The sequence below is a fragment of the Callorhinus ursinus genome, unplaced genomic scaffold (genome assembly GCF_003265705.2).
Source record: "Callorhinus ursinus isolate GAN/ISIS: 27379988/994484 unplaced genomic scaffold, GSC_fseal_2.0 scaffold4, whole genome shotgun sequence".
Lineage (NCBI taxonomy): Eukaryota > Metazoa > Chordata > Mammalia > Carnivora > Otariidae > Callorhinus > Callorhinus ursinus.
Window position 1 is genome coordinate 55084624 of NW_027397066.1, and position 26875 is coordinate 55111498.

At 35.7% G+C, this 26875-nt stretch overlaps 1 protein-coding gene across 5 annotated transcripts in view; it reads left to right on the forward strand.

Annotated features, from left to right (window-relative positions):
* The first annotated feature begins 240 nt into the window (after window positions 1-240).
* The window catches only part of YTHDC1 (YTH N6-methyladenosine RNA binding protein C1), a 35700-nt gene continuing 9065 nt past the window's right edge, over window positions 241-26875 (forward strand). For 2 of the 5 annotated variants that reach the window (XM_025887191.2, XM_025887192.2), the window contains exons 1-11: window positions 242-626; window positions 10359-10460; window positions 10819-11147; window positions 11267-11699; window positions 16338-16427; window positions 16895-16948; window positions 17540-17634; window positions 19121-19229; window positions 19312-19429; window positions 25546-25630; window positions 26596-26762. In XM_025887191.2, the coding sequence (XP_025742976.1) occupies window positions 599-626; window positions 10359-10460; window positions 10819-11147; window positions 11267-11699; window positions 16338-16427; window positions 16895-16948; window positions 17540-17634; window positions 19121-19229; window positions 19312-19429; window positions 25546-25630; window positions 26596-26762 (1610 nt within the window). In that variant the 5' untranslated portion in view covers window positions 242-598. Of the gene's footprint in view, window positions 627-10294; window positions 10461-10818; window positions 11148-11266; window positions 11700-16337; window positions 16428-16894; window positions 16949-17539; window positions 17635-19120; window positions 19230-19311; window positions 19430-25545; window positions 25631-26595; window positions 26763-26875 lie in introns of those variants that run through there. The other 3 variants (XM_073891761.1, XM_073891762.1, XM_073891760.1) reach the window with 3 other exon arrangements.

Consider the following 26875-nt stretch of genomic DNA (forward strand, 5'->3'; position numbering starts at 1 on the left):
AAGGTCCGTCAGCAGGCTTCTCAGGTGAGAAAACGGCGACACCTGGGTATACGGACCGCTGCGCACAGCCCAATAAACTACAACTTCGGCGACCCAATCACTGAGAAAGAGACTCAAGCCGGGAACATCCGGGCTGCGGGAGACGGAGCGACGTGCAAACGTTATCACGTTTCCCGCTTCCCCGCCCCTCTCCGCACTGTGACGCTCCCAGGGAGGAACGAAGCGTAAACAGCGCAGGGCATTTTGGGAGCGGGATTGTTTCGCGCAGGAAGCAGGCTCCATTTTAGCGCCGCCCGCCGTCGCCATCTGTTTCCCTTCCCTCCCCCTTACCCCCTCCCGTACCCAAACCCCAACGAGAAGGCTGGGCCTAGGGCGCCAGAGGTTGGAGTGAAAGGAGAAAAGGGAGAAAGGGAAGAAGCGGGAAGAAAAAGGGTGAGTCGAGAACGGTGAGCGGTAGAGGCCAAGGTGCGAAGCGCGCAGCCCAGCGGCCGGACTGACGGACGTGCCCGTTCTACGGCTGCCGCGGCTGCGGCGCCCGCGCGAGTCGCGTCGAAGCGGCGGCGGCGGCGGCAGCAGCAGCGGAAACAGGAGGGGAGCAATGGCGGCCGACAGCCGGGAGGAGAAAGGTTAGTGCGGAGAAAGGTAACGGGTGGAGGCGACGCTCTGTAGTGGGTCGATGGAGCCGTGGTCGTCGTTGCGGAGTGGGGGTTGGGGAGGTTAGCTTGTCCCGCGCGGAGCCGATCCTTCCCACCTGAGACACTTGGACTCACTGGAAGAAACCAGGCCTGCCCTTGTGTCCTCGATCTCCGTTTGACCTAGCACTTCATCTCGCCTAGGGTTGGTTTTCGTGTGTGTGTTTTTGTTTTTTTAATCCTATTTGCCTCTTTACTTTCCGTTTAGCAGTTCTGGGCGCGGTTTAGAGGGCCTCTGCTGAGTGGCAGGCCCTTAGGTTTATTTCCTGGTAGGATTATGCGGATGTAATGCGTATTTTCGGAACGACTCTTTCTTTCAGGCAAAATTTCGGAAATCCTTAATGCCACGATCGAAACGATGGCAGTCTAGTAAGTGACCATATTTAAGAAGTTGTACAGGTGGATTAGTGGTCTCGAGAAATATCTACAAGTAATTTATGGCCCTTCTGTTAAATAGGCAAAGTGGCAAAATTGTCCATTTAGTACCTCGAATACTTACTTTCGGAAAACATGATGTTTGAAGAGATACTTACATGATTTAGGGTTGGCAAAAATAATCCTGGCCACTATTCTGATAGAAACACATTGTGCTAGCACCCAAAGGGTACAACCGGGAGCAAACGGATGTAATTTATAGAGAGCTGGGGGAATAAGATTACAGTGAAATACAGGAAGAACTGATGTTGGCAGAATGGAATGTCATGTCTTTTGAAATACCGACCTCCCAGGCCCTGCAGATCTTAATGAATATCCTGGATCAATACCCTTCTGGAGAGTAATCTAGATTAGATGCTGCCTTTAGGGTTTTTTCTAACTTTAAGGATTACCGTGATAGTTTTGGAAAGGTTATAGTTGATAAAAATATGGCACAGCTGCTGCCCTGTATCTCATAGATCTACTTTTTTGTGTGGCTAATTAACTTGGGGGTGGGATTTGTTAAACGGATTCTAAGGTCAAGTTGCATTAGGCCTATGATCTCTTTAATTTTTCTCCTTAAAAGAGAAGAGTCTTCATGCTTCAGTAAACTGCGCTAGGATAGGGACAAGCTTGGGAAGTGGTGTGTTTGGGAATATGTTTAAGATATTGCTGCTATGTTAAAGCAATTCAGCGATTAGGTTGTAGTAGTTTAATTTACCTTCCTTAAATCTTAAACCCACCTCACCCCGCATTTTGAGAAGTGTGAAAGGGATGTGAACTTCACGTTGCATGGTGTTGGTGGCAAAAAAAAACTGCTTTTGAATTAGTAAAGTCAGTTATTAATATAGATGATTTTAATCAAAAATTAATTCAGTCAACATTTGATTGTATCAGAGTGTAATCTGTGAGCTGTGTGTATGGGAGTGGGTGGTGGTTGTGGTGGGTGAGGTAAACCAAATACAAAATGAGTAAAAGTCCAGTACTTCCCAAGAATTCATTGTTAAAATGAACATAGTTGTTAAGTCAGTAATAGACATAGTAACGTACACTGGAAGAAAAGTAGGTTATGTTTTAAAAATTGTTTTAGAAATGGATGTAGTGATGAAAGTGCAGTCCAAATACATAAACTTTATAACTATTCCTAGGGACTTTATAATGCCACCTATTAGCAATACTTAGGATAAGTCCAACTTTTGCAAGATCTCACATTTGTATAGTTTTAAAAAATTAACTTAATTTCTGTAGTTGAACTTATATCTATTTTAAAACCTCTGATGTAAGTGCTTATTTTTATAGTTTAGATCAAAGATTGTCTCTAGTTTACTGGGAAAGCTGGCGAATACAAACCTACTGGAATTGCTTATAGTGTAATGAGAAGATTTCTAGAATAATTCATTTTGCAAATAAGGAAACTGAGGTCCAGGGTGTCTCACTTACTTGATCATTGTCACTCAGCTAGAATAATAACCAGAATTAGGATACCTAATTCCCTCTTCCTTCTCATACTTCAACAAGGAAAAGTGGGAAGTACTTATTACTTATCTTATATGAAACATTAGGAAATTTTAAAGTTAAGCCCTATAAGAATCTTAGACTTGTCACAGGCCTTAAATGATTTCATGAATGATACAGAGTCTTGTTAAGAAATGAGTTTAAATTGCAGAAATCTGCTGTTAGTCACAGAACAGTTAAAAGACTTGGTTATAGAGTCCTTGGATTTTTGGGCTTTGCACATTAACTGTATAATAAGCAAACATTAACTTCTGTAATGCTTCTATAATACCCATACTTAAAAGCTGAAGCCTATGTAAATTGCCAACTCCCTCTCATTCCTTTGGTGATGATATGTCCAAAAAGTGGATTTGAAAGATACTGCACTGTTGGTGGTGTTAACTTAGTTTTTCTATATGAGGAATACATATCTTTTCTATTTTAAACACCTTGTATTCATTTTATTTCTTAAGCTTTTATGAAGTCCTCTCCGAAAAACAGTGTGAAAGTTTAATATATCCAAAATGAGGGTAATGAGTTAACCACTTTCATAAGTAATATGTTTTCTGCATTTCCAGACTGAAAGCTCCATCAGGGCCAGGAGTGTGTCTCTTGTTCACCAGGTTCTTGATGAACAGTTAGTCATGACTCAGAGCCTTGAATAAATGACTTCAAGGTTGGGACTCATTGGTAACTCACTATGAGACATTTGCTATTGCTGTCAAAGCTAAGGGTTTTCTCAGTTTAAATTGTATGTGTACACACACAATCATATAGGCAGGTACATATAAATATGTTAACACAGTTATATATACATAAACACGTATTATATGTACATTGTATAGCCCTCACTATAGTAAGTCCTTAGAAAAAGGTTGACTTCCTTGGTCCACTTTAATTAGGACTTTAGAAAGCGTAGAGTATGTATTTGATATTCCAGTGTATTTATTTTACCCATAATAGAAATAGGATAAAAAATTTTAAATGCTCTCCTTAGACTTAAAATTGTATACTTATTGGAGAGCAGCAAATTTGTGTGGGATGGGATATTCAGGTCTCTACGCTTCATTTAGTGGAATGACAGTTTTGAATGACAAACAGTAACTGAGACTGGTCTAATGTAAAATGTAGCAGAAGGGGAGGTTCCAGGAATTCTTGCTTCTTGTCAAAGTCCATTAAGACTATATTAAATGAATTAAAAGATAGAATGTACTTTGGTGTTCTGTGTTGTAAAACAGAATGTGTAGTATATTTAACTGCCCGATTTTCTTTGTTTAAATATTCTAGGTCTTAGTTTGTCACTGGACCCTCAATACTTTGTATCTCCTGACCCAGAACCTTTTGGGTCCTAAACAGTGGACTGTGTTGCAGAGAAAGGTTAATTTTCTACACTGATACCTGGGAGTGGCCTTCCTGGGCCAGGAGTTTCAAGATTAAAGCATAATTCTGGTGTGGTACAAAGAGCATTAAATTTGGATTCATAGTTGGGAGATTTTAGTGAAGTCACTTCAATTCTGTAGGCTTCATTCTGGAATTCTTGAACCTGGTGGTTCAAGTACTTTGAAAGCTAGTTAGATTTCCATTTTCCCATGATTATCTAAAACAAACAAAAATCCCCCAGTAGAACAATAAAAAACAGTCTTGTTACTCCTAACATCTTGACAGTTTTTGAACAGGCTCTAAAGACAGTGATTCTTTTTATTTTCTTGTTTTGCTTCCTGTACCCCTGGATCTGTACCTTTATTTCAAAACTCAGTTGCTAATAGTTTGGGATAAATAAGATTTTGGCTAGCTTGCATCAGTGATGATAGTGACGTCCATCTACATCATGTATTGTGAAAACAAAACACTCACAGATTGCACTTCCACAGAGTAGTCAAGCTGGCAACAACCTGCATTTTTGTTCTGTTCTTGAGGCAGTGTTCAATAAGTCAATTCCAAATGAAAATCTGAATTTGGGAATCAATTTTGAAACTTTGGAAGATTGGACAACATGGTGCTTGAATTTTGTTAAGGCAGTTAATCCACTAGAGGTGTGTAGGATTGTCCTCCTTACCATTTCTACTCTTGCACAGAGTATCATGCATACCAAATTTATTTGCAGTTATTTAACATTGTTATTCAGGAGTTACAGGCTTACATGCATACTAGGGTCAGACAGATAAAGTACTTGTTTAATAGTTAATAGCTATTAGGTTAAAAAAAAAAAGTAAAAGAGCAAGCATGGTCTGTGTGCAGGCAGTATTTGTAAATACACGTTTACCAGCCATAAACCCAGTTGTCTCTTGCAAAACCATGACATATATTACCTTTTCTGTCTCAGGACCGCTCCTTTTGGTTGCTTTCAGGTGAGAATCTGGTTCCTTAATGACCAACTAGTCCTTTTAAAAAATGCAAGGTGTGCATTTTTGTATTAAATCCTTGGAGTTTTAATAACTTTTGGATGAATTTGAATTTTAGCTGTAAATAGAAACACTGTTTAATGAATAATTTTGTGTTTCATTTGAGCTAATTCATTGTGACAAAATTCATTTTGTTGTGGCATCTTAAACAGTTTTTTGAGTCTTCAAAATTTTCAAAAAATACTGTATTTTTTTTTTTTAAGATTTTATTTGAGAGAGAGAGAGAGAGAGATCATGAACAGGGGACAGAGGAGAGTAAGAGAAGCAGACTCCCCGCTGAGCAGGGAGCCTGATGTAGGACTTGATCCCAGGACCCTGGGATCGTGACCTGAGCTGCAGGCAGACACTTAACCGACTTACTGAGCCACCCAAGTGCCCCAATATTGGATCCGTTGTAAAGACTTATCCAAAAACTATGTGAAGTGCTCTGTCTTATAGAAGTATTACACTAGAGTTATTTTTGTACTACATGAATTGTATGTTCATAGAATTCTTCTTAATCTGGCATTTGTTAACCTTTGTTTTACTGTTTAACGTTGTTAGGTTGGGGTGCTGCTGTCAAGCTGCTATGAAGGAATTGAATACTTAAAATATACAGAATAATAATAAATAATAAAATATACATTGTATATTTTTAGGACAAAGAGTGATTTAAAACCCTTAAAAATTAAGTTTATTTAAAAAATAAAATAAACATTAAATTTATTAAGGTATTTTAAAGAAGATCACTCTAGAAAACTAGTGGGTGTTATTTTATCTCTTAAAGACAATTATTTTTTTTTTCCCAAAAGGGATATGCCAATGATGATTAGTCTTCAGCAGCAGTAGCTTCTGAGAATATTAAAATAATATATTTTATTTTATATAAATAAATAAATTAGAAGTAAATTAGAAATAAAGAAAGTAAATAATATTTACTTTATAATTCATTCTGGGTTGGAAAAGTGGATTGAAATATGTACAAAGTGTACTTTTTCTAGCCAATGAAAGAAGTGGTCAGAGAAAGAGTTTAAGTCAGCTTTATAACCAGTACTGTAAACTTTCTCATTTTAAAACCGTATTTTGGTTTTTAAAAATACACCTTACATTTGTAATTAAAATCCTTAAGTTTAAACAAAACTAAGTAGATGGTGATAGCTTTGAAAACACCAAGTATTTGACACTTCTCCATCAATTAGGTAGAGTCTGTGTCTCCTCTCTTTGAACCTGAGTAGACTTTTGTGATTGCCTCTGAATTAAATACTGAACCGAGCTTCTGCCTGGCCTTTTCTCTTTTGGGATGTACGTATTTAGAGCCCTAAACCACCATGTAAAAAGTCTGCCTACCCTGAAGCTGCCATGGTAGAGCGTGACCACAGAAAGAAATGCCCTAGAAGCCTCAGCTGTTTTGAGTCTTTCTGGTGTAGATGTCAGGCAGACGTGAATGAACAAGCTTTCAGGTGATTCTAGCCCTACCCACCATCTGACGGCAGCCACATGAGAGACCTTAGTTGAGCCCCAGAACCTTAAGCAATAATAATAAATGATTGTATTCTTCTAGCCACTGAGTTTTGGGATGGTATGTTATATAGCAGTAGATAATTAGAACAGGTATATATTTGTTTATTAAAAAAAAAAGGATTTTTGTGTTCTGGACCAGATTTTGTGTATAATGTATCCTGGTCATTAACACAAGGTTTGTGGCAGGCAGGGTTTATTAGAATTTGATAGTGATAAAGAAAAGGTTAAAAACTCAAGAGATTCAAATAACTGCACTCCTGTTCCTTTCTCCAAACACTGATCTTTTTATTCTAAATGCCTCTTATCAGAAGTGAAGAAACTGGAGCTCAGACTGAGACCTTCCTGAAGATAACTTAGCTCTTAAATGATAACCTGGATTTTCTTCCAAATCCAGATCTTCTGTATATTATATTACAGTAAATATATAAGGGGTTTCAGTAATGGAGAAAAGTAATTTAAAATGTCACTTATATTAAGGGTTGGAAAAACCCACAAGGGTTTGTCACATGTTCTTTACATCCACCCCCCCCACCCCCAAACACAACCTTTAAGAGGCAGAAGCCATTCTTATCTTGCTGGTCAAATAAACCATAGGCTGAATTTATTCTGCAGGTCTTCATTTGTCAGTATGTGATAAAAACACAGGTATTGATGTCATGAAATATAATATGGATAAAAATGTAGACCATCAAGTGAGGACGTAGTGTTTGATCTTAAATGTCAGAATGCTATAATGTCAGTTATACAGAAGAGCTTTCTGGTGCATTAATTTGAAATTAATCTAGTGCTAGTGCACATGACTTTTTAATAATTTGCATTTTTGTTGTTTCCTTGTACTTTGTTTAAAGGTTTTTCTAATGTTCCCCATCTAATTTAACTCTAGATTTAGAAAACCTGAACTGTAGGCTTGTACCCTTCTGTTTCTAGACACATGAATTTGGTCACCTTGTACTTTTGAGCTCCTGTTTCTTTATCTGTGAAGTAATGGATGATAAAACATAGTTTAGGTGTTTCATGTATGTATATATATGATATGCGTGAAAGTGGTAAAATGTTTAAAAAAAGTAAGCATTGGTTAATATTTATTGTCTTAAAAATTTATGGCTGCTTTTTAAAACTACAGCCAGTCTCTGCATTTGACGAATACAATTATTTGTTAAGGCTTTTTTTAAACGATAACCTTTTTTTTTCAATAGGGAAACCAGGATTTAAACATGCCTGAAATTTAAATTAATTTAAATTAACCTGCACAAATCCTTCATTCTGTGTTAGATTTAGCACATATGAAGTGTGTAATTTCATGTAAATGTTCAGGATTTTAGATTGATATTTCTAATATAGAGCTAATGATTTCATGAAAAGATTTGTGTAGCACTATGTTTACTTCATTGCCTATTTCATTCTGATAGTTTTTTTTTTTGTTTGTTTTTGGTTCAGAAATGTAGTTGATTCTTATGAAGATCTGTTGGATACACTTTCTTTTCTTTTTTTTTTTTTTAAGATTTTATTTATTTGACAGAGACACAGTGAGAGAGGGAACACAAGCAGGGGGAATGGGAGAGGGAGAAGCAGGCTTCCCGCTGAGCAGGGAGCCCGATCTGGGGCTCGAACCCAGGACCCTGGGATCATGACCTGAGCCGAAGACAGATGCTTAACGACTGAGCCACCCAGGTGCCCCTGTTGGATACACTTTTTTACTGACTAGAGAGCTATAAGTAAAAATAAAAACAATCCGTATAGTATATATATTCATTTTAGAAAAACAGTAAAGTGCACTGTTAACCACCTAAAGAAATCAATTGTTATGCCATTCCAGCATATGTAGTTTTTGATTTTTTTTTTTTTTAAGATTTGTTTATTTATTTGAGACAGATAGTGTGCATGCTTTGTGGGGGAGGAGCAGAGGGAGAGAATCTTCAAGCACACTCCCCGCTTAGCTCAGAGCCCAACACAGGGCTCAGTTCCATGACCCATGAGATCATGACCTGAGCTGAAACCAAGTGGGACTCTCAAAGGACTGAGCCACTCAGGTGCCCCTAGATGTTTAAGCCGCAACTGTCTAACTCCAGACACTGAGGAAGATGGGTTCTTAAATAGCAATTTTCTGTATCCTATCTGATCTTTCTTATACCTACATTAAGTATTTTAGTTTTCTTCAGTCACTGATTTCTGTCACCCTTTGGAGATACTTTAGTTTCATTTATCTTGTTTATAGACCTCAGGTCAGGTTAATTACTACCCTTGCTGTAATTTTTAATGGGCTTTGCTTTTTGGTTGGAGCCATAAATAAAATTGTCCTATCTCATCAGTGTTCATGACTTTATATTTCTCTTTACCACACTTTAAATTTGGAAAGATATTTTTGGTACCAGAATACTTAGTATTCAAAGCATTTATCATTAGCTTTAGTGTATTATTTAAAAAAATCTATTTTTAAAAATTTTTTAGAAAAGATTTTATTTATTTATTTGAGAGAGAGTGAGCAAGAGAACGTGAGCAGGGGCATAGGGAGAAGGGAGAAGCAGACTCCCTGCTGAACGAAGAGCCCAACATGGGGCTCTATTCCAGGACCCTGGAATCATGACCTGAGCCAAAGGCAGATGCCCAACTGACTGAGCCACACAGGCGCTCGTATTAAAAGAAATCAGCTTTTAAAGTAGTAAATATTTGCGTGTATTTCTAGGGTTTATTTTGTCCTGTTGGAAATGGCGGGGGTAGGGATGCAGTGAGAAAACTGAGTTACATAAGGTTTTCACGATCATTCAGTATGTCAATTATAGTCAACAGTTCTCTTGCCTGAACAAGTTAACATGTTTCCTAGTTTATACCAGTAGTCTGAAATGTTTTTGATTGTGTAGCACAGAAGTACTTTTTTTCTTTTAATGTTATTTTTGACATTTTTTGGACAGAATAGCTGTAAGAATAGTACAAAAAAATTTTTTACCTTTCAACCACAGTCCACAAATGTTAACTTTGTACCACATTGTTTTTCTTGAGGACATATGCATATGCAGACACACTTTTTTTCCTGAACCATTTGTCAATTGCAGACATGATACTTCTTTGTCCTTAAATACTTAAGTATGTATATCTTAAGAATTAGGACTTTTACTTAACGATAGTACTATCAAAATTCAGGAAATTAACAGTGATATTTAATCTACAGACCTTTTTATAATTTTACTAGCTTCCCAGTTATATGCCTTATTCAGTTATCATGTCTTTTTATTCTCCTTTAATCTGGAGTGATTTCTTACTGTTTGTAGTTCATGACCCTTCATTTCGGTTTATTTGATGTTTTCTCACATACAGGTTCAGAGTTTGAATTTGGCATAAGAGAATCACAGAATTGTTGTGCATCATTGCCAGGGGGTCTTTGATATTGATTTGACTCACTGTGGTTAAGTTAGAATCTGTCATGTTTCTCCACTGTAAAATTTTTTTTTCTTGGTAATCAGTATCTTGAGGAGTACGCAATCCTTGTTAAGTGTGTGTTTATGTTAACACACATGTATTTCTGTACCTTTTTTTTGTGCACATTTTAAAGCAGTTAGAAAAATTAGAAATTAGAAAATGAGCTACAGATACAGAAATTCTTAACATTTTCTTTTTGCACTCCAGGATATCCTTTCATACCTTATGGGGTGGGTATATACTACTCCTGGCTTTGTAGACCAGAGGTCTGTGTCATGTCCTTTACTTTGTATGGTTTTATAGAATTAGTCTTGTGTCTTGATCCTGAAATAAAATGTCTTTGAGGGTTATGTTTTCATATTTATGTAGACCCAATATAGTAGTCCAAGATAAATGCTTAATGGTAATGATTTTTCCCTATTTTTAATTTTCTGGCTTTCAGATGGAGAACTAAATGTTCTAGATGATATTTTGACTGAAGTACCAGAACAGGATGATGAACTGTATAATCCAGAGAGTGAACAAGATAAAAACGAGAAAAAGGGTATGTAATATTTTTAATTTTCTAAAAAATAATTTTAGAGATTTATTAAGAAAGTGACTTTCCTTTTGTTCTTATTCCTTGAGTCCATTAACACCAAAAGTACAATCATAACAAACTGTGGTACCCAATTCTCTGTGATTAAAAGTGATCTATTTTTTTTTCAGATGTGTGAAATGTCTCATACATGAATTTATTCCAAAATTTGCAGGCTTTGTTTTTTTATGATTAACATTTCAGAAGATATTTTAAAGAAATGAGCCTTTTTTTCTCTTTGATACATATTATTTGTTAATCTTTGCTGAAACAAATAGAATGCCTAAAATACATTTATATGCTTTCTTTAAATTGTATTTTTAAGGATCAAAAAGAAAAAGTGACCGAATGGAATCTACTGACATCAAGCGACAAAAGCCTTCTGTTCATTCAAGACAGTTGATTTCTAAGCCACTGAGCTCATCTGCTAGCAATAACAAAAGAATAGTTAGTACTAAAGGAAAGTCAGTTGCAGAGTATAAAAATGAGGAATATCAAAGATCTGAAAGAAGCAAGCGTCTAGAAGCTGATCGGAAGATTCGTTTGTCAAGCAGTGCTTCTAGAGAACCTTATAAGAGTCAACCTGAAAAAACTTGTCTCCGAAAAAGGGACCCTGAAAGGAGGACCAAATCCCCTACACCAGATGGTTCTGAGGTAGTAAATGTTATTGCAGATGTAAAACAAAGCAATTCTTTTTGAGGCTTTAGAACTATTTATTCACTCTGACCTTGTCTGTTATATGACTGCTGATTCCCTTTTTCTTTAAACATCAGAGAATTGGGCTTGAAGTGGATAGACGTGCAAGCAGATCCAGCCAATCTTCTAAGGAAGAAGTGAACTCTGAAGAATATGGCTCTGACCATGAGACTGGCAGCAGTGGTTCTTCTGATGAGCAAGGCAACAATACTGAGAATGAGGAGGAAGGGGTGGAAGATGTGGAGGAAGATGAAGAGGTAGAAGAAGATGCAGAGGAAGATGAAGAAGTGGATGAAGATGGAGAAGAGGAGGAGGAGGAAGAGGAGGAAGAGGAAGAGGAGGAGGAGGAAGAGGAGGAGGAGGAGGAAGAAGAATATGAACAGGATGAGAGAGACCAGAAGGAAGAGGGAAATGATTATGATACTCGAAGTGAAGCTAGCGACTCTGATTCTGAATCCGTTTCTTTCACAGATGGATCTGTCAGATCTGGTTCAGGCACAGATGGATCAGGTACTACTTTTTGTATTTATAAGTTTTTTTTTTTAAAAAAAAAACAACTGGGGTGATTTTATTTCTGAACATGTTTAAATTGAATTATAAAATATTTTGAGTTGAGGATGTTAATAAGGTTGTCTTGTGTTTTTTTTTTTATAATTATGTACTTTTGAGTAATAGTAATAGTAAATGTGTTTCCCAGATTCAAATTGATTGTGTTCTAAATGAATACAAGTCTGATTATTTCTCTATATGGAAATGTATTTCAGGTTATAGTTATAAATTCTTAGGTTTTCATACGAGTCAACAGCTTATTTAAACACTGATGTCTGATGTAATTGAAGTATATTGATATGGAACCTGTCTAGTTACTACAGTAATTCCATGTTAAATGCCTCTAGATTTCTATCATATGGTAATAGAAATCTTAACTTTTTTTTGGGAGTACACAGTGTTTTTTCAATTCTGTACTTGTGGGTTGACTGACTTGGGCGGGATCTCTCAAAGGCTGGGTGTAAAAGTACAAGAGGTGGAAAATAAGAGTTAAGATTCTTGTGGGGAGATTGGTTCAATACTACATGTCCTACCACTTTATCCCTATCTGATCTACGAGATGTAAATATAGGAATGGTAGGCAGTTGCAGTCACTAGGCTAAGGGTGCGGGGACCCTTTTTTGAGGGGAAATTCAGAGCATACAACAAGGAGAGAGGTCAGGGTACTTAAGAGATCCCTTGCCATTTTATGATGGTTATGCATACTGTCATGGCTGTCTTATGTCCGGATGCAGCCAGATCTGCTATGTATTCTAAATGAACTAAAAGTTGGAATAGTAAGAAAAATTCTATTGTTTTGTTATATAGGATCGTTACAACTTCATTATTATAAAATTTTATCATTTTATAGTACATTGTTGGTATATCATTTTAAAAGTACATTGTTAGTAAATCATATTCTTAAAATTGTATAGGTGATAAAGCAAATGGCCAGCTATTTTCTGTTTTTTAGAGATTGGTAACTGAAGTGCTTTCAACCTTTTGTTCACTGGAGTTCTAGGTTTGGGAGTTTAGAGAGGATTTTAAAGGGGGATAAAGAGTTAAATTGAGTAGATGAGTAGTTGAGTTTGATATAAAACTTGGTGGAATATTTTTTAAGATTTTATTTATTTGAGAGAGAAATCAAGAGAAAGCACAAGCAAGGGGTGGGGGCAGAGGGAGAGGGAGAAGCAGACTCGCTCTGAGCAGGGAGCCTGATGTGGGGCTCAGTCCCAGGACTCTGGGATCCTGACCCAATCCGAAGGCAGAGGCTTAACCAACTGAGCTACCCAGGCGCCCCAAACTTTGTGGAATCTTGAATTGTACTTTCCCATTGTACTTTTTGCAAACTGATGGGATTATATATCTTTTATAATTTAGTAATGGATAGAGAACAAAAAGTGCATTGACAATATGAATGAATGTTCACTTACTGTGATGAATGTGTGAAATATCCATGGGGTAGGGGATATTTTATTTTAGGAATCTTTTTGGTATTTATGTTAGGAACAGTATTTATTTGTCCTATTTAAGTCAAACAAGGGAGACTTATTTAAATGGATAGTACTTAAAATAATCTGCATTTTTAACAAGCTCCTAGATGATGCTGTAGCAAGGTACTTGATAATACTTCATATTTTTGTGGGTAAGACATTTCAGATTAAATGGTAGTCAGTAGTCTCATGAACCTTGATATCAGCTGTTTATTGAAGAATTTATTGTTTTAAAAGAGATACCTGGAATTCTTACTTTGCTTATTAAAAGAAACTGGATTTTCCTTGGAAGATCCTTTATGTGGAACATGTTTTAGAGACTGTTTAGTGTGCAGGAAGTTATTATTTTTAATCATGGAGTAGTTTTCCATAAAAATGTTTGAAAGAAAAATGGGAGTGGATTTGGAACTCCTGAATTAGGAGATGTCTTTTTTTTTTTTTTTTAAAGATTTGTTTAGTCAGAGAGAGAGTGCGCAAGTGCGTGAGGGTTGTGGGGGTAGAGGGAGAGTCTCCAGCGGACTCCCTGCTGAGTGTGGAGCTCGATGTGTAGGGCTAGATCTCATGACCCTGAGATCATGACCTGAGCTGCAGTCAGGAGTTGGACGCCTAACCAAATGAGCCACCCAGTCGCTCCAGGAGATGTCTATCTTTAAACAGAAGGGATCACAGTTCAGTTTCTGTGTTACGAATTTTCTAGCTTCTAGTTTATCTTTTTTTTTTTTTTTCCAGAATTTTCAGTAACTTATTTGTAAAAGTGGCACTTTGGTGGTCATTAAAAGTTTATATGTTAGGTGACTTTCATTGTTCTTTCAACCTGAGACTAATCGTTGGGAGAGGAGATCATAAACTTAAGAGCAGTGGGAGTTATTTGTTTAAAAAAAAAAAGATGAAAAATCCTTGGAGATTTCTAATGGTATTCATTTTAAAAGTTGAGGAAGTTTTCTCTTAAAAAAAAAAACGGGCAGGATCTTAACTTTGCTTTTTTTTTCCTGTATCATGTTAGTGAGAGATCCTTTTAGTACTTTATAAAATACTGTTTTTAATTATCAACAAAAGGTGTATTATTAGTGTTCAGTTCGTAATGCTTAGACTCCTACATGTTCAGAGAGAAAAAATGATAAACGTGCTAGAATTTTATGTATAATTTATATATAAAATAAATTTAACAAGGTTTCATTTTTAATCTATGAATGTCATATTCATTGATTTACTGAATTGGGTTTCTGTTCAGTGCTAGGCACTATATAGGAATGTGTAGTCAGTGAACAAAACAGATGTATGAGAAAGATTTAGGATTTTACAAAACCTCCTGTTTCTCATCTGTTTGGGTGAGGTTTTTCAGTCATTTAATACTAAAAGGCTTCAGTCTATTCACTTGAAGTCTTACAGTTGGCCCTGAGGGAAAGGATTCCTGAATCTTTTGAAAGTTTGTGGGTGCCTGGGTGGCTAGTTGGTTAAGTGTCTTCCTTCAGCTCAGGTCATGATCTCAGGGTCCTGGGATTGAGGCCTGTGTGCCGAGCAGGGAGTCTGCTTCTTCCTCTTCCTCTGTGATCTCTCTTGCTCTTGCTCTCTCAAAGAAAGAAAATCTTAAAAAAAACAACAACAACAAACTTTTTAAAATTCAGGTATCATTCAAAGCAAGTGAGCCTGGAAATAAATGCTTTTCTGTAAATAAATATATAGCTGGTTATTTGAGATATCATCCCCATGGTTGCTTGCTTTAAATGGGCTTGGCTTTGTAATTGTGCCAATATGTGTTTCCCTGCTCTTTCAGCCCTGTGTTAGGAAAATCATTGTCACTTATAAGCTTCTTGTTACATCTATTTGGAGAGACAGCAGTACATAATAAAGGGAAAGATGCTTAAATAAAGGAACTTTAGAATGTCCTTGGAATTTACCATCTTCAAACTAGTTAGACCTGGAATCCCCATTCAGGAATAGTAGTAAAATATCTTTTCTATTTGCTCAATAAGAAGAGAACTCAGGGCTTGCACTTTCAAGTTAGAGGACTTGGATTTGATACGAAGTTCTGCCATCCAGGAACTGTGGGACATTGGCCAAGTTGCCTAACCTCTCCTCTTTTCTGTAAAAGAGAATAACGGCTTTAAGTATTTCATGAGCTTGTTATGAGGATTAGGGAGATAATTTAGCTAAATCTTTTTAAATAGGTAACTGTTTATAGTCATATAATGGAAAAATATGCAGGACCATTTTTTTTTTTTTTAGCCTTCTGCTATCTTTATAAAAGTAAATGTGTGCATTTTCTTTCCATATTTATTCCTCCTTCTAGCTGATAAGTAAAGGAACTTATAATGGTATAATTAAAATACCAATAAACAGAGACAGGAGAGCCTAATACATAATTTTAGGTGTTTGTTTATATGCTTATAAAGTTCCAAATTAAGCTTGAAATTGTTCTTAAATAACAGGTAATGCAAAACCTCTTCTGTCCACTGAAGAGTCTCAGCTTTTTAGTAGAAATACATAGGCTGTTGATAACATTTTAGGAATTTTAAATTGAATTTGAAAACAACAGCAGTAATCCAAGAGGGAAATGGTCATGAAGAATGGAATTGAAGACACAGAAGTAAGCAGGGGCAACCAGAAGAGGAATCACTAACTTGCTGTAGTGTATTATTATTACTATTTTTTACAGTTGAAAAGTTTTGGGTTCTGGGGTTTGTCAGACATCTGAGAATCAGAGTTGGAATTGTAATGAAGAATGATAGTATACTTTTTAGAGAGTGGACTTACTAGAACAGTGGTACCTGGTACATAGAAAGAAAACAGTATATTTGACTGAAATAAAAGTTGTGTTTGCTTTGCAGATTTTTCCCCCCCTTTGAAAATTTTATTTAAGACTACCTTTATGTAGAGGATAAGTAGTTCTCAGTTATATGGTCATGTGTTTTTAATTTGAAGTTGGTGGGAGAAGCAATATGTTTCTGTTTTTTGAACAGTGCCTTTGAAATGGAACACCTTCTGAGGAAATTGAGGGTTTAGGGGAGAGATTAGCAATGACTAATACTTAAGGATTGTGCAAAAACCAGGCACATGATATATTCTTTTTCGAGTACCTGTACCTATATTGTAATGTTTTTAAAAATCTTGTTTAAATTCTTTTTAGATGAGAAAAAGAAGGAAAGGAAGAGAGCTAGAGGCATCTCTCCAATTGTTTTTGATAGAAGTGGAAGCTCTGCATCAGAGTCATATGCAGGTATCCTCATTTTACTTTTATTTGTGATCATATCTGACTGATTCTAATGTAATTTGCTGTAGAAAGTGTGGAGGCTGTAGTTTAGTGTGAACTTGTTGATGTTCATTAGTATTGATTTTTGGCATGTTCAGTGTAATAATTCTAGAGGAAACTGAGCTTTTATTATTTTAATCCTGTTCTGTTACTGCTTAAGTGGAATTTCACTTTTTTTTTCTTGGAAGATGATGATTCAGTGACTAGTTTTCTGAGTGGGAAACTGTTCAAATATACATATTTTTTAAAAAATCCAAACAACCCAAAAAACAAAAACACTCGTACACATTGAGAAGTATTTTTTTTTTGTGTGTGTGGGTGCGCCAGGAAGAATAATTTGTCTTGAATGAGAACTTTATGTGACAAGACTGTAGAAATTTTGTCTTATCTCTATTAAAGCTCAATCTGAACAAATGTACTTTGGCTAAATACAGGTTCAGAAAAGAAGCATGAGAAATTATCATCTTCCGTTCGTGCTGTCCGAAAAGGTATCATTTAAATTTGAAATTGTTTTCATTGCATGCTGCATAAAGTCATTATTTTGCCTTATTAGTTCTCCATTAATGGTTGGTTTTAATGTAGTAATGTTCTGATATATTATATTAAAGAATTAATAATGTAGTCTTACAAAGAGCTCCACATTTATTTCTTAACTGCATATCTTTTAGAACAATAGCAAACATCTTAGGATATTTTATAGTTTTGGACACAGTGGATGGTGTGTGTGTGTGTATATATACATACACACACACACACACACACATATATTTAATAGCATAATGGTATATTTAAATGAATAATCTGATAAAAGAAATCTATAAAATTTATAGCTATTTTCATACTTAAATATGAATCTGATATATCGGAACATCACTAGATTAGGTTTAACTTCTTGCAGAATGCTGGTGTCTTTTCTTAGCTTTGCTCTATTATGTGTTGTGGCTTAGCTTTCCAGATCGAATGGGTGATGATGAATTTTAAAAGTTCAGCTGGGTTGTGGAGGGCTAATTTCAGTACAGCTTACACCTCTGTGATAATGGCCTCTGGTTAATTGGTTTGGATTTTTTTTTTTTTTTCAGATCAAACCAGTAAACTCAAATATGTCCTACAGGATGCAAGATTTTTTCTCATAAAGAGTAACAACCATGAGAATGTGTCTCTTGCCAAAGCTAAGGTATTAGCATCAGTTCTGTTGAAACTATCCCAGTCTTGAAAATTTTAAATGGGAAGGTGGACTTGAGTATCTTAGTAGTATGCTGTGATTTTCATTAAAGCTTTAAAGATCCATAGCCCAGTTGCCGTTGAGGGTCTGCTTTGTGGCTGGTTAAGCAACCTAGTAGTAATTTGAGTTAGAGTCTTCTAAAGGTGATTTTAGAAGTCAAAATATTTGATATTGAAGAATATGTATGTTTTATACTTTGTACCATAGGAAATTTTTTTTTTGTCTGTATTCAGTTGCTAACTTCCTGTACTACCACTTCTTTAAATGTTTCTGTAATTAACCGTTTTTTTGTTTTATATTGATGATGGTTTTACACCTTGAGATCTTCTTGAGAAGAAATCATTCTTTTATGGAGAATTTCTTTTATTTTTAGAAGTAACATCACTTGAATTTAAAAGAAAAGGGAAAGAGTTAACTTAAAGGCCCACCCCAACGCTTTACAAAAATGATATGTCCAGTTGCTGTAGGATGTTGTAAGATACTAATTTTATGTTTGTTTTTGCTGCAAAAATACATCTGTCACACCATTATAAAATTTTTCTTTTCTTGGCTTAAAATGAGTCATTACAGCTTCTACTGATTTTTAGAAAGTTAATTTTTCTAGCCATATTTTTGTCAGTGTTAATATCTTAATACTTCTCACAATAATAATTACCCATCAGACTTTATAAATGCAAGCTATATACCAAATAACTACATAGTAGAAGTTTATTCTGTTCCTCCTCTAGAGTGAATTTTAGGCAGAAGTAATTAAGCACTTAGTATGAATGAGATCTAGTTTGTATGAGCAGATTGAACTGAATTAGAGCCTCTGCCTTACTTTACCATACTATTTCTTCTAATCTTTTCATGAACAAGTAATAGATTAAAATTCTTTAGAGATTAATAACTTTGTCTGGCTCTGTGTACAACACAGGTCTCTAGTCACACTAATAATGCATAAACATTTGAACTTAAATAGAAAAAATGAGAAATGCTGGGAACTGGAGAAAATCTTCACTGATGGATTTACTAATACAGTATTTTTTAATTATTTTGGTTAGGCAGTTTTTTAAGGAGAAAAATGTACTTACTGTGATTCACCTGTAAACAACATGTTTTTACCATAGTAAATGGTTGTGATATTAAAATAATTGTAGGTGATTGTTTCTATTATGTAGAATTCTAGGCCATAAGATTTGACATCCCCCCACCCCAAGGTGTTTTCTAGTTGCTTTAATGATTTCTTTTAAGGTTCGGAATTTTCTCCATATTTTTCCTGAGTTTTTAATAAATTAGTACATTATTTTGACACTTGTTAAATAAGACCTTTCTTTATTATAGCTTACTTGAATTTAAAGTACAACAGTATCAGTAGCTTTGGTCTTTTGCAAATATAATTGCAAAGATGAAAGATTTGCATTAATTTCTGTCTGTGATCCATTTATCATTTGTGTAGGGTGTTTGGTCCACGCTGCCTGTAAATGAGAAGAAATTAAATGCTGCATTCAGATCTGCAAGGAGTGTTATACTAATATTTTCTGTCAGAGAGAGTGGAAAATTTCAAGGTAAGAATAAAAATAATTTGGATATATAAAAACATCATTTATATTAGCATCTATATTTTATATTGTGATTTGATTCCCTTAGGATTTGCAAGACTTTCTTCAGAATCACATCATGGAGGATCTCCTATACATTGGGTGTTGCCGGCAGGAATGAATGCTAAAATGTTGGGAGGAGTTTTTAAAATTGACTGGATTTGCAGGTAAATTTTACATTAGTGGAGATAATAAAATTTGCCCTTGTTTTGAATGGGCTACCAGTTGGGAGTAATGTTAAAACTCCATAGTTGTTTAGTTTTAATTTATTCTTTCTGATTATCTTCTCTTTTTGTTTGTTTCATTCCTAGGCTGATTTGGATGCAAAAAATTTAGCAGTGTTAAAGTAAACATATATCAGTTCTTGTTCACTGTCTTCATAAATACATGACATAAAGGGCAAAGGTTTATTTAGTCGAGAGCTTTATTTCATTTGTTCTCTGTATTAGTTATACAGTAGTAAGTTTGTCATGAATTAGACAATTGCTTGAAACGTTACCTGGTTCTGTATTATTTTAGTGAATTATGTCATTTAGTAACTGGAATAGGAAATTAGTAGTCACTCTAACTTGGTTAACATTGTGGAAGTGACTAATTTTAGTTGTGAACAACTATTTTTTTTTTTAAATATTTATTTGACAGAGCGCAAGAGAGGGGACACAAGCAGGGGGAGTGGGAGAGGGAGAAGCAGACCTCTCGCCGAGCAGGGAGCCTGATGAGGGGCTCGATCCCAGCACTCTGGGATCCTGATCTGAAGGCAGACACTCAGCGACTGAGCCACCCAGGCACCCCAACAGCTATTACTTCTTAAGAAAGTTAGCAAATCATGTTTAGTTGGCATTATGATGTTTTGAAACTGATGTGATCAAGATTTAAATTTGTTTATTAGAAAAATAGACTCATTTTGAGCACCGACTTATTAGCACTATTTTTGTGTTCTTACTGAATGTGCAACGTTAAAAAATGATTGAAGAAGTAAATTTAGGTGATACAGACTTTATTTAACACTTCATGAAATGGTCAGTGTCCTGTGGAGAACTGCAGAATGGGGCAGAAGGCAGAAAGCTTTTATAGGATAATAAAGAACAAGGAAGAGACAAAATAGAAAATGGTTGGATAGGGCTAAGTTGTCAGCCTTGTTTGGGATGAAAAAGCCCATACTGGGGTCGCTTGGTGTTTGGGGATTGGCTGATTGGATATACTGAATTTCTGGTCGAGCCAAGCACATACAGGGATACAAAAGTTAAATCTAAGCTTCAGTTTGCTGGCATGGCTCCTTGGGCACGAGCAGTTACATCCTGGACCTAGAAAGTTATTTTAACATAAAAAGCTAATTATTTGAGTGAACTTTATAATGACATGCACACATCTATTGCCTATAAAATTAATTTCAGTAAAAAAAAAAATTACCTGAAACAGACCATATGTAGTTTTTGTAAGTTAAAGTTAGCTTAGGTGTTAGATTTTGATGGAGATGTAGAATGAAAAATATTATTCATGTTCTGGAAGGCAAACTAGCAGAAGGAAGAGCATGGAAACACAAACCGTTGGGCTGAGGAGGTGGGAGGGTTGGGGGGGGTATGTGAGTGGGATAGGGAGCCACCTTTTTTTATGAAGCAGATGATAAAGAAAACAAAAGACAAAGATGAACAATAATATGGGCTAGCCTAAGGAGTTTAAACTTTTACTTAGGGGACAGTGAAAGACTATGAAGATACATGGGCAACTATATAGTTAAAAATAGTGCATTAGGTTGATTGGTGATACTGTTGCAAAAAGCTGTCTGCATGAAAGTACATCATTATTCCTCACACCATCATTACTTTCTATAGGGAAGAATTAGAAGCAAACTAAATTCTTCCATATAGGAAATTGGTTAAATTATGATTTGTCACTTAAATGCAGTATGCAGAATTATCCATGTAACAACATGGAAAAACATAACAAATAAAAAAATTACATAATTATAATGTGGGAATGCAGTGTTAAGACTGTAGGTGATATCCCCCTACTCCATTGCACCCAGGGTTTTAAAATATAAATTTACGGCTGTTCAGAAATTAAGGTTGTAATAAGTTACACTTAAATTACAATCAAATTAAAATTATAAAATTTAAAAATCTGGTGGCACTTTATAGGGAAAACAAGGTGCTTACTATTTTTTAGCAGAGATAGACTGACTGACTTATTTGGATGACTATAACTGTAAAGGTCCAAGAAGTTTGTTAGTCTATGGTTTTATGATTAGAAGAAACATTGGTGTTACTGGAAAATATTTGGAGATGATGTTGTCCTAGGATTAGGAGACAAAATAATTGCCCAGTTTCAGACTTTTTGCTGCAAATTTTGTTTTGAATGTTACTTGTTCTATTAATCTTCATTTCCAAATTCTTGATAAGGAAATTTATTTCAGAAGGTGAGCTTAATTTGTTCATATATTACTGCTTTCCTATTCCTTTTCATTGACTTATTGGCTATTTTATTAACTTGTTTAAAATGCATACACCAACAGAAGAGGTACAAACCCAGAAGTTGATCCTACTAACATTTTGTACAAAATTTTGGGTCGTAAAGTTTCTTTAAGTTTAGGTTTATCTGGAAAGAATATCCTTTTTTTTTTTTTTTAAAGATTGATTTATTTGAGAGAGAGAGCACACGCACAAGTGGGAGGGGGATGGGAGGGAGAGACTCTCAAGTAGATTCTGCGCTGAGCATAGAGGCCGACAAGGGGCTTGATTTCACTACTCTGAGGTCATGACTTGAGCCGAAAGCAAGAGTTGGGTGCTTAACTGACTGTTGTGCCACCCCGTGCTCCGAACGAATTTTTTTTTTTTTTTAAAGATTATTTATTTGAGAGAGGGAGCACACACACATAAGCAGGGGGCGGGGGAGAGGGAGAAGCAGACTCCCTGCTGAGCAGGGAGCCCAGACATCAGACTTGATCCCAGGACCCTGAGCCAAAGTCAGATGTTTAACCGCCTAGGCGCCCTCTGAAAAAATATTCTTAAATAAAATTATAACTTTAATTTTTTTATATATAACTTTAATTTTGAAAATACTCATCACTTACGTTCAAGAGTAGTTTTATAATACTTAAGAGTTCTGAGGGGCTTGTAATATTTATTACATTGGTATTTTCCTTGGGGTAAATCTCTTGTACTCTTAAATTTTCATTATAAAATGAGAATTATATTTGACTCAGAGTTAAAAGTATCAAACTTTATAAACAACTAAGGCTTTAATTGCTGTAACTGCTATTAGTATTTTTCTTTTCAGATACAATAGTTATGATAGACTTGTTTAAGCACCCTTTGGATTTAATAATCATTAGACAAAAGTGTCTTTGGGTGTGGTGTCTAGATTACTTGCATCAGTAGTATCTGATTGTTAAAATGTAGAATCTTGAGACACACCCCAAACTGACGAATTTCTGATGGCTCAGGTATTTTGTTAGACACACTGAAGTTCACGACCACATGGTGCATGTTAGCAGATAGGAGAGGAGCCACAAAAAGTGACTTAAGTTGTCACTGGGAGTTAGTTTAAAATAAGGCTATATTCTATGAAATGTCATTCATCCAGAATGAAATAAACTGATGGTATTTTATGGTCACCCCTTTAATGTCCATTCTAGATAACCCATTTTCTCTTTTCTTTTTTTTTTTTTTTTAAAGATTTTATTTATTTATTTGAGAGAGAGAATGAGAGAGAGCACGAGAGGGAAGAGGGTCAGAGGGAGAAGCAGACTCCCCGCCGAGCAGGGAGCCCGATGCGGGACTCGATCCCCGGACTCCGGGATCATGACCTGAGCTGAAGGCAGTCGCTTAACCAACTGAGCCACCCAGGCGCCCCCCATTTTCTCTTTTCTTCTAGAATTTTTTCATTACTCCTTTTACCTTTTAAGAATCTAACACTATCCAGTACATAAGAACCTTTGTACAGTTGTATGTTCTTTTGTTAAATTTGCCCCCACTTAACCAGGCTCCTTAAATCAGTGAGTTACTTTCATGTTCTTTAGAGTACTCACAGTAAAGCTAGGGCTTCATCATTACATATGTCTGTTCAAAAGGTAATTTTTAGGATGCTTATTCTCTAGTTGTGATGACCATAGTCCTGCAGTTTCTCTTAACGTATTCTGAGTCCTGTTTTGCCTAGGGCCTCAGAATTCTTGGTTGATATCTTGGTAGAGCTTAATTTGTCAACACAGAAAAATACCTCTAGAATCCAGCTAGTTAGAACCACTGCCACCAAAGAAGATTAACCCCAACTGACTCAACCAGCTCAACGTATGGTTTTATTTTGGACCTTCAGTATTCCATTGCTAATATTTAAATAACAGTGATAACTTTGCAGTAATAATCTGTAATTTTCCTATATTTTGGTGGATTGTAGGTTATTCCTTTCCTATAACTTTTTTAACTGGCAGTTTAGAGGGATAATCTAAGGAAGTATTAAAGTACGAAGAATTGTTAACTAGAGATTTCCCTCTAGATACTCTATAGACTTTGGTATAGGCTTGTTAGTATAGTTTTTTTTTCTTTTAACTTCTGATAGCCTGAAAAGTTTAAAGAAAAAAAAAAAGCGTGTGTATATATTTTGTATACGTGTATGTATACATTCTTGAACCACTCTTGATTTGTGAAATAAGATCAATATTACACTAAGAATTCAAGCTTTTTAAAAAGTAATACCTAGTTCCTCATAGGCCACTTCCCCTGTATGTTTACATCACCATCACCACAGAGCATGCCACCTGTTACTTTGACTTTAGATATACATTTCTTTTTTTCCAAGGTTTAAGGAAGTCACAAAATTTGAGCATTCTATATTCATCTTTAAGAAAATTCGTGTAAGATTAGAATAAATGGTTATGTAGCTTATCCACTGGATCAAGTTACTTGTTTGTGTTTTTCTTCTCCATTATACCTTTGCACAAGCTCTCTCATTGCTTCAAATGTGACTCTTCCTTAACTCCTAACATTTGGCTTTTCTTGGGTCACTTTTCTTTGAGCATATGGGATATGCTACTTCCAGGAAGCATTTTTTGATTATTTTCTTTCTCTAAAATAGATACGGCCATCCATATTAAGAACAACAAAACTTGTCTATTTGTGGTACCCATTCTTTTACCAAAATAATTGTGTGTGCTCATTTGTTCTTTTTTGATAGCTGTGGAAGAAAATTTATATGTCTTTGGGCTGAGCAGTTTCATGTATCGTAGATAACAGTAGTTCCTTAAAGCATTTATTTAGTTTGGCATTACTTTATGCACACATAGGTAAAACCTTATCAAATGCTGTTAATTTCATTATTCCTTGACAGTTAACATGTTATGTTTACATTCAGCATTGTGCTAGGTTGATAAAGAATATAAAAATATAGGGTATCTTTTTTATGTTGGTGAGACCAAATTGCCCAGTAGCTCAGAGTTTAGAGCCAGGGTTTAAGTTATATAGGTACTGCACTATAATGTAAGTGAAGGGCATAATTAATGTGTGAGATAGATGAATTTCTAAGTTAAATACTCATATTGTCAAGAGCCATTCCATGGGTGGTAGGGAATATTGCCTTATTGAAAGGGGGAGAACTGGGGCGCCTGGGTGGCTCAGTCAGTTAAGCGTCTGCCTTCGGCACAGGTCATGGTCCCAGGATTGTTTGCTCAAGCCTGAGTCAGGCTCCCTGCTTATCCCACTGTTCCCCCCACCCCCCATGCTCGAACTCTCTCTCTCTCTCAAATAAAAGATTTATTTAGAAAAAGGGGGCGGTGACATTTGAATCTGGGAGAGCAGCCCTGAACCAAGGATAGAGAACACTTACTCTAATTTGGTATCAACTGTCCGATTAAAGTTCAGCTCTTTTGATTAGAAAAAAAACACAGTTTTTTGAGTACACAGAGCAAGAGATGGCTAAACATTTTATATATCGTTTTGCAAACTATTTAGAACAGGTATGAAGTGTAGGTAGTGATACCCTTGTTTATAAGCTGAAGAAACTCGGGCTCAGAGAGAAGTTAAGAGGGAGCTGGGATTTAAACCCAAACTGTCTTGGTTTCTAAGCTCATGTTCTTAAGCATTATATTATTTAGCTTTTTTTTTTGAGAACACTGGAGAATGTGGAAAGAACACATGTCTAAAGGGGCTCCTTCCCTGGGGAATAAATGCTACTAGTCTAAGTGATTCTTTAAATTTTAGTCACATTTAAATCAAGATTAATTGCTGAAGCATAGTTTAAGGTCCCTAAAGGATTCTGCAAAAGAATATAATTGACATTACTTTGTATTTAGGCGTGAATTACCCTTCACTAAGTCAGCTCATCTCACCAATCCTTGGAATGAACATAAGCCAGTAAAGATTGGACGTGATGGACAGGTTTGTTGTTTTAATTGATTATTTAAAACACACACATTTAATCAGTCCTTTTAGATATTTTTATCGAAGGGCATTTCTAAACCATTTTTGAAAGAATTCATGTGATAGATTAAGGGAAAATACTCTTATTTGGAATTCATGATTACTGTGATTTTGACCGTTTAGTAAGACCTCCATAAATGTTGAAAAACAGGCATCTTTATATGGTGTTTTCATTAATACAATTGAAAGAAAACTTTCTGAAGAGAAATTCTGGTCCTGATTTTAAATTGTTTTTCATTGTGTTATTTTTGCACTTTGTATAATTTTCGAAGTGCCATTATAACATTTTCATTCAAGTTTTCTGAATAGAAGGAAGCTGTATGAAAAGTATATGTACCCAGGTTTTCAAGTCTGCAAATGAAATTAAAAGTGTGGTGGTTTAAAATCCAAATCTTTGACCCCCATAGTTTCTACACATAACTTTGAACCACAGGTGGTGTGCTTTGATTGCTCATAATGAAACTGTTGGTAGTTGAAAATAAAAACTCATTTTAAAAAGTCCATACATCAGTATCTCTTTGTAGTTAATCTAATGTATTTTAGTGTATGTTGCAGTTCCTGATTATCATAAAGTTGTTGGCACACACTAACATGTTTTTCCTCCGCTGAGTTAAGGTAGATACCCTGTTCTGGTATTTTTATATTTTGCACAAAGAAATATTCCTTTGTTGGTAGAGGACCATTGTCACAGTTTTAAGCAACTGCATTGGTGTGTTAAACTTTGGAGATTCTACACTTTCAGTTTTTACCCTTTATATAAAGGATAAAAAATATCAAGGAAGTTTTTGGAATCCCATATGATCATCAGCCTTGAGAAGGAAGTCTCCAAGTCAGTTTTTGTTCTTGTACTTCAGGAAAATACAACAAGTCTATTGAAAGTTTCTCCTGTTTTCGTCTTGTAAATTGCTACTTTCCTATTCTAGGAAATTGAACTTGAATGTGGAACCCAGCTTTGTCTTCTATTTCCCCCTGATGAAAGTATTGACTTGTATCAGGTCATTCATAAAATGCGTCACAAGAGAAGAATGCATTCTCAGCCCCGATCAAGAGGACGTCCATCCCGTCGAGAACCAGTCCGGGATGTGGGAAGGTTAGAAACGTTCTTTGGACTGATAATAGGCACATGTATCAGAATAACATGATGGAGGAATGTGATTCGTCAAAAGTTTGTCCTGCGGTAAAGAAGAAAGAGAAAATCCTCAA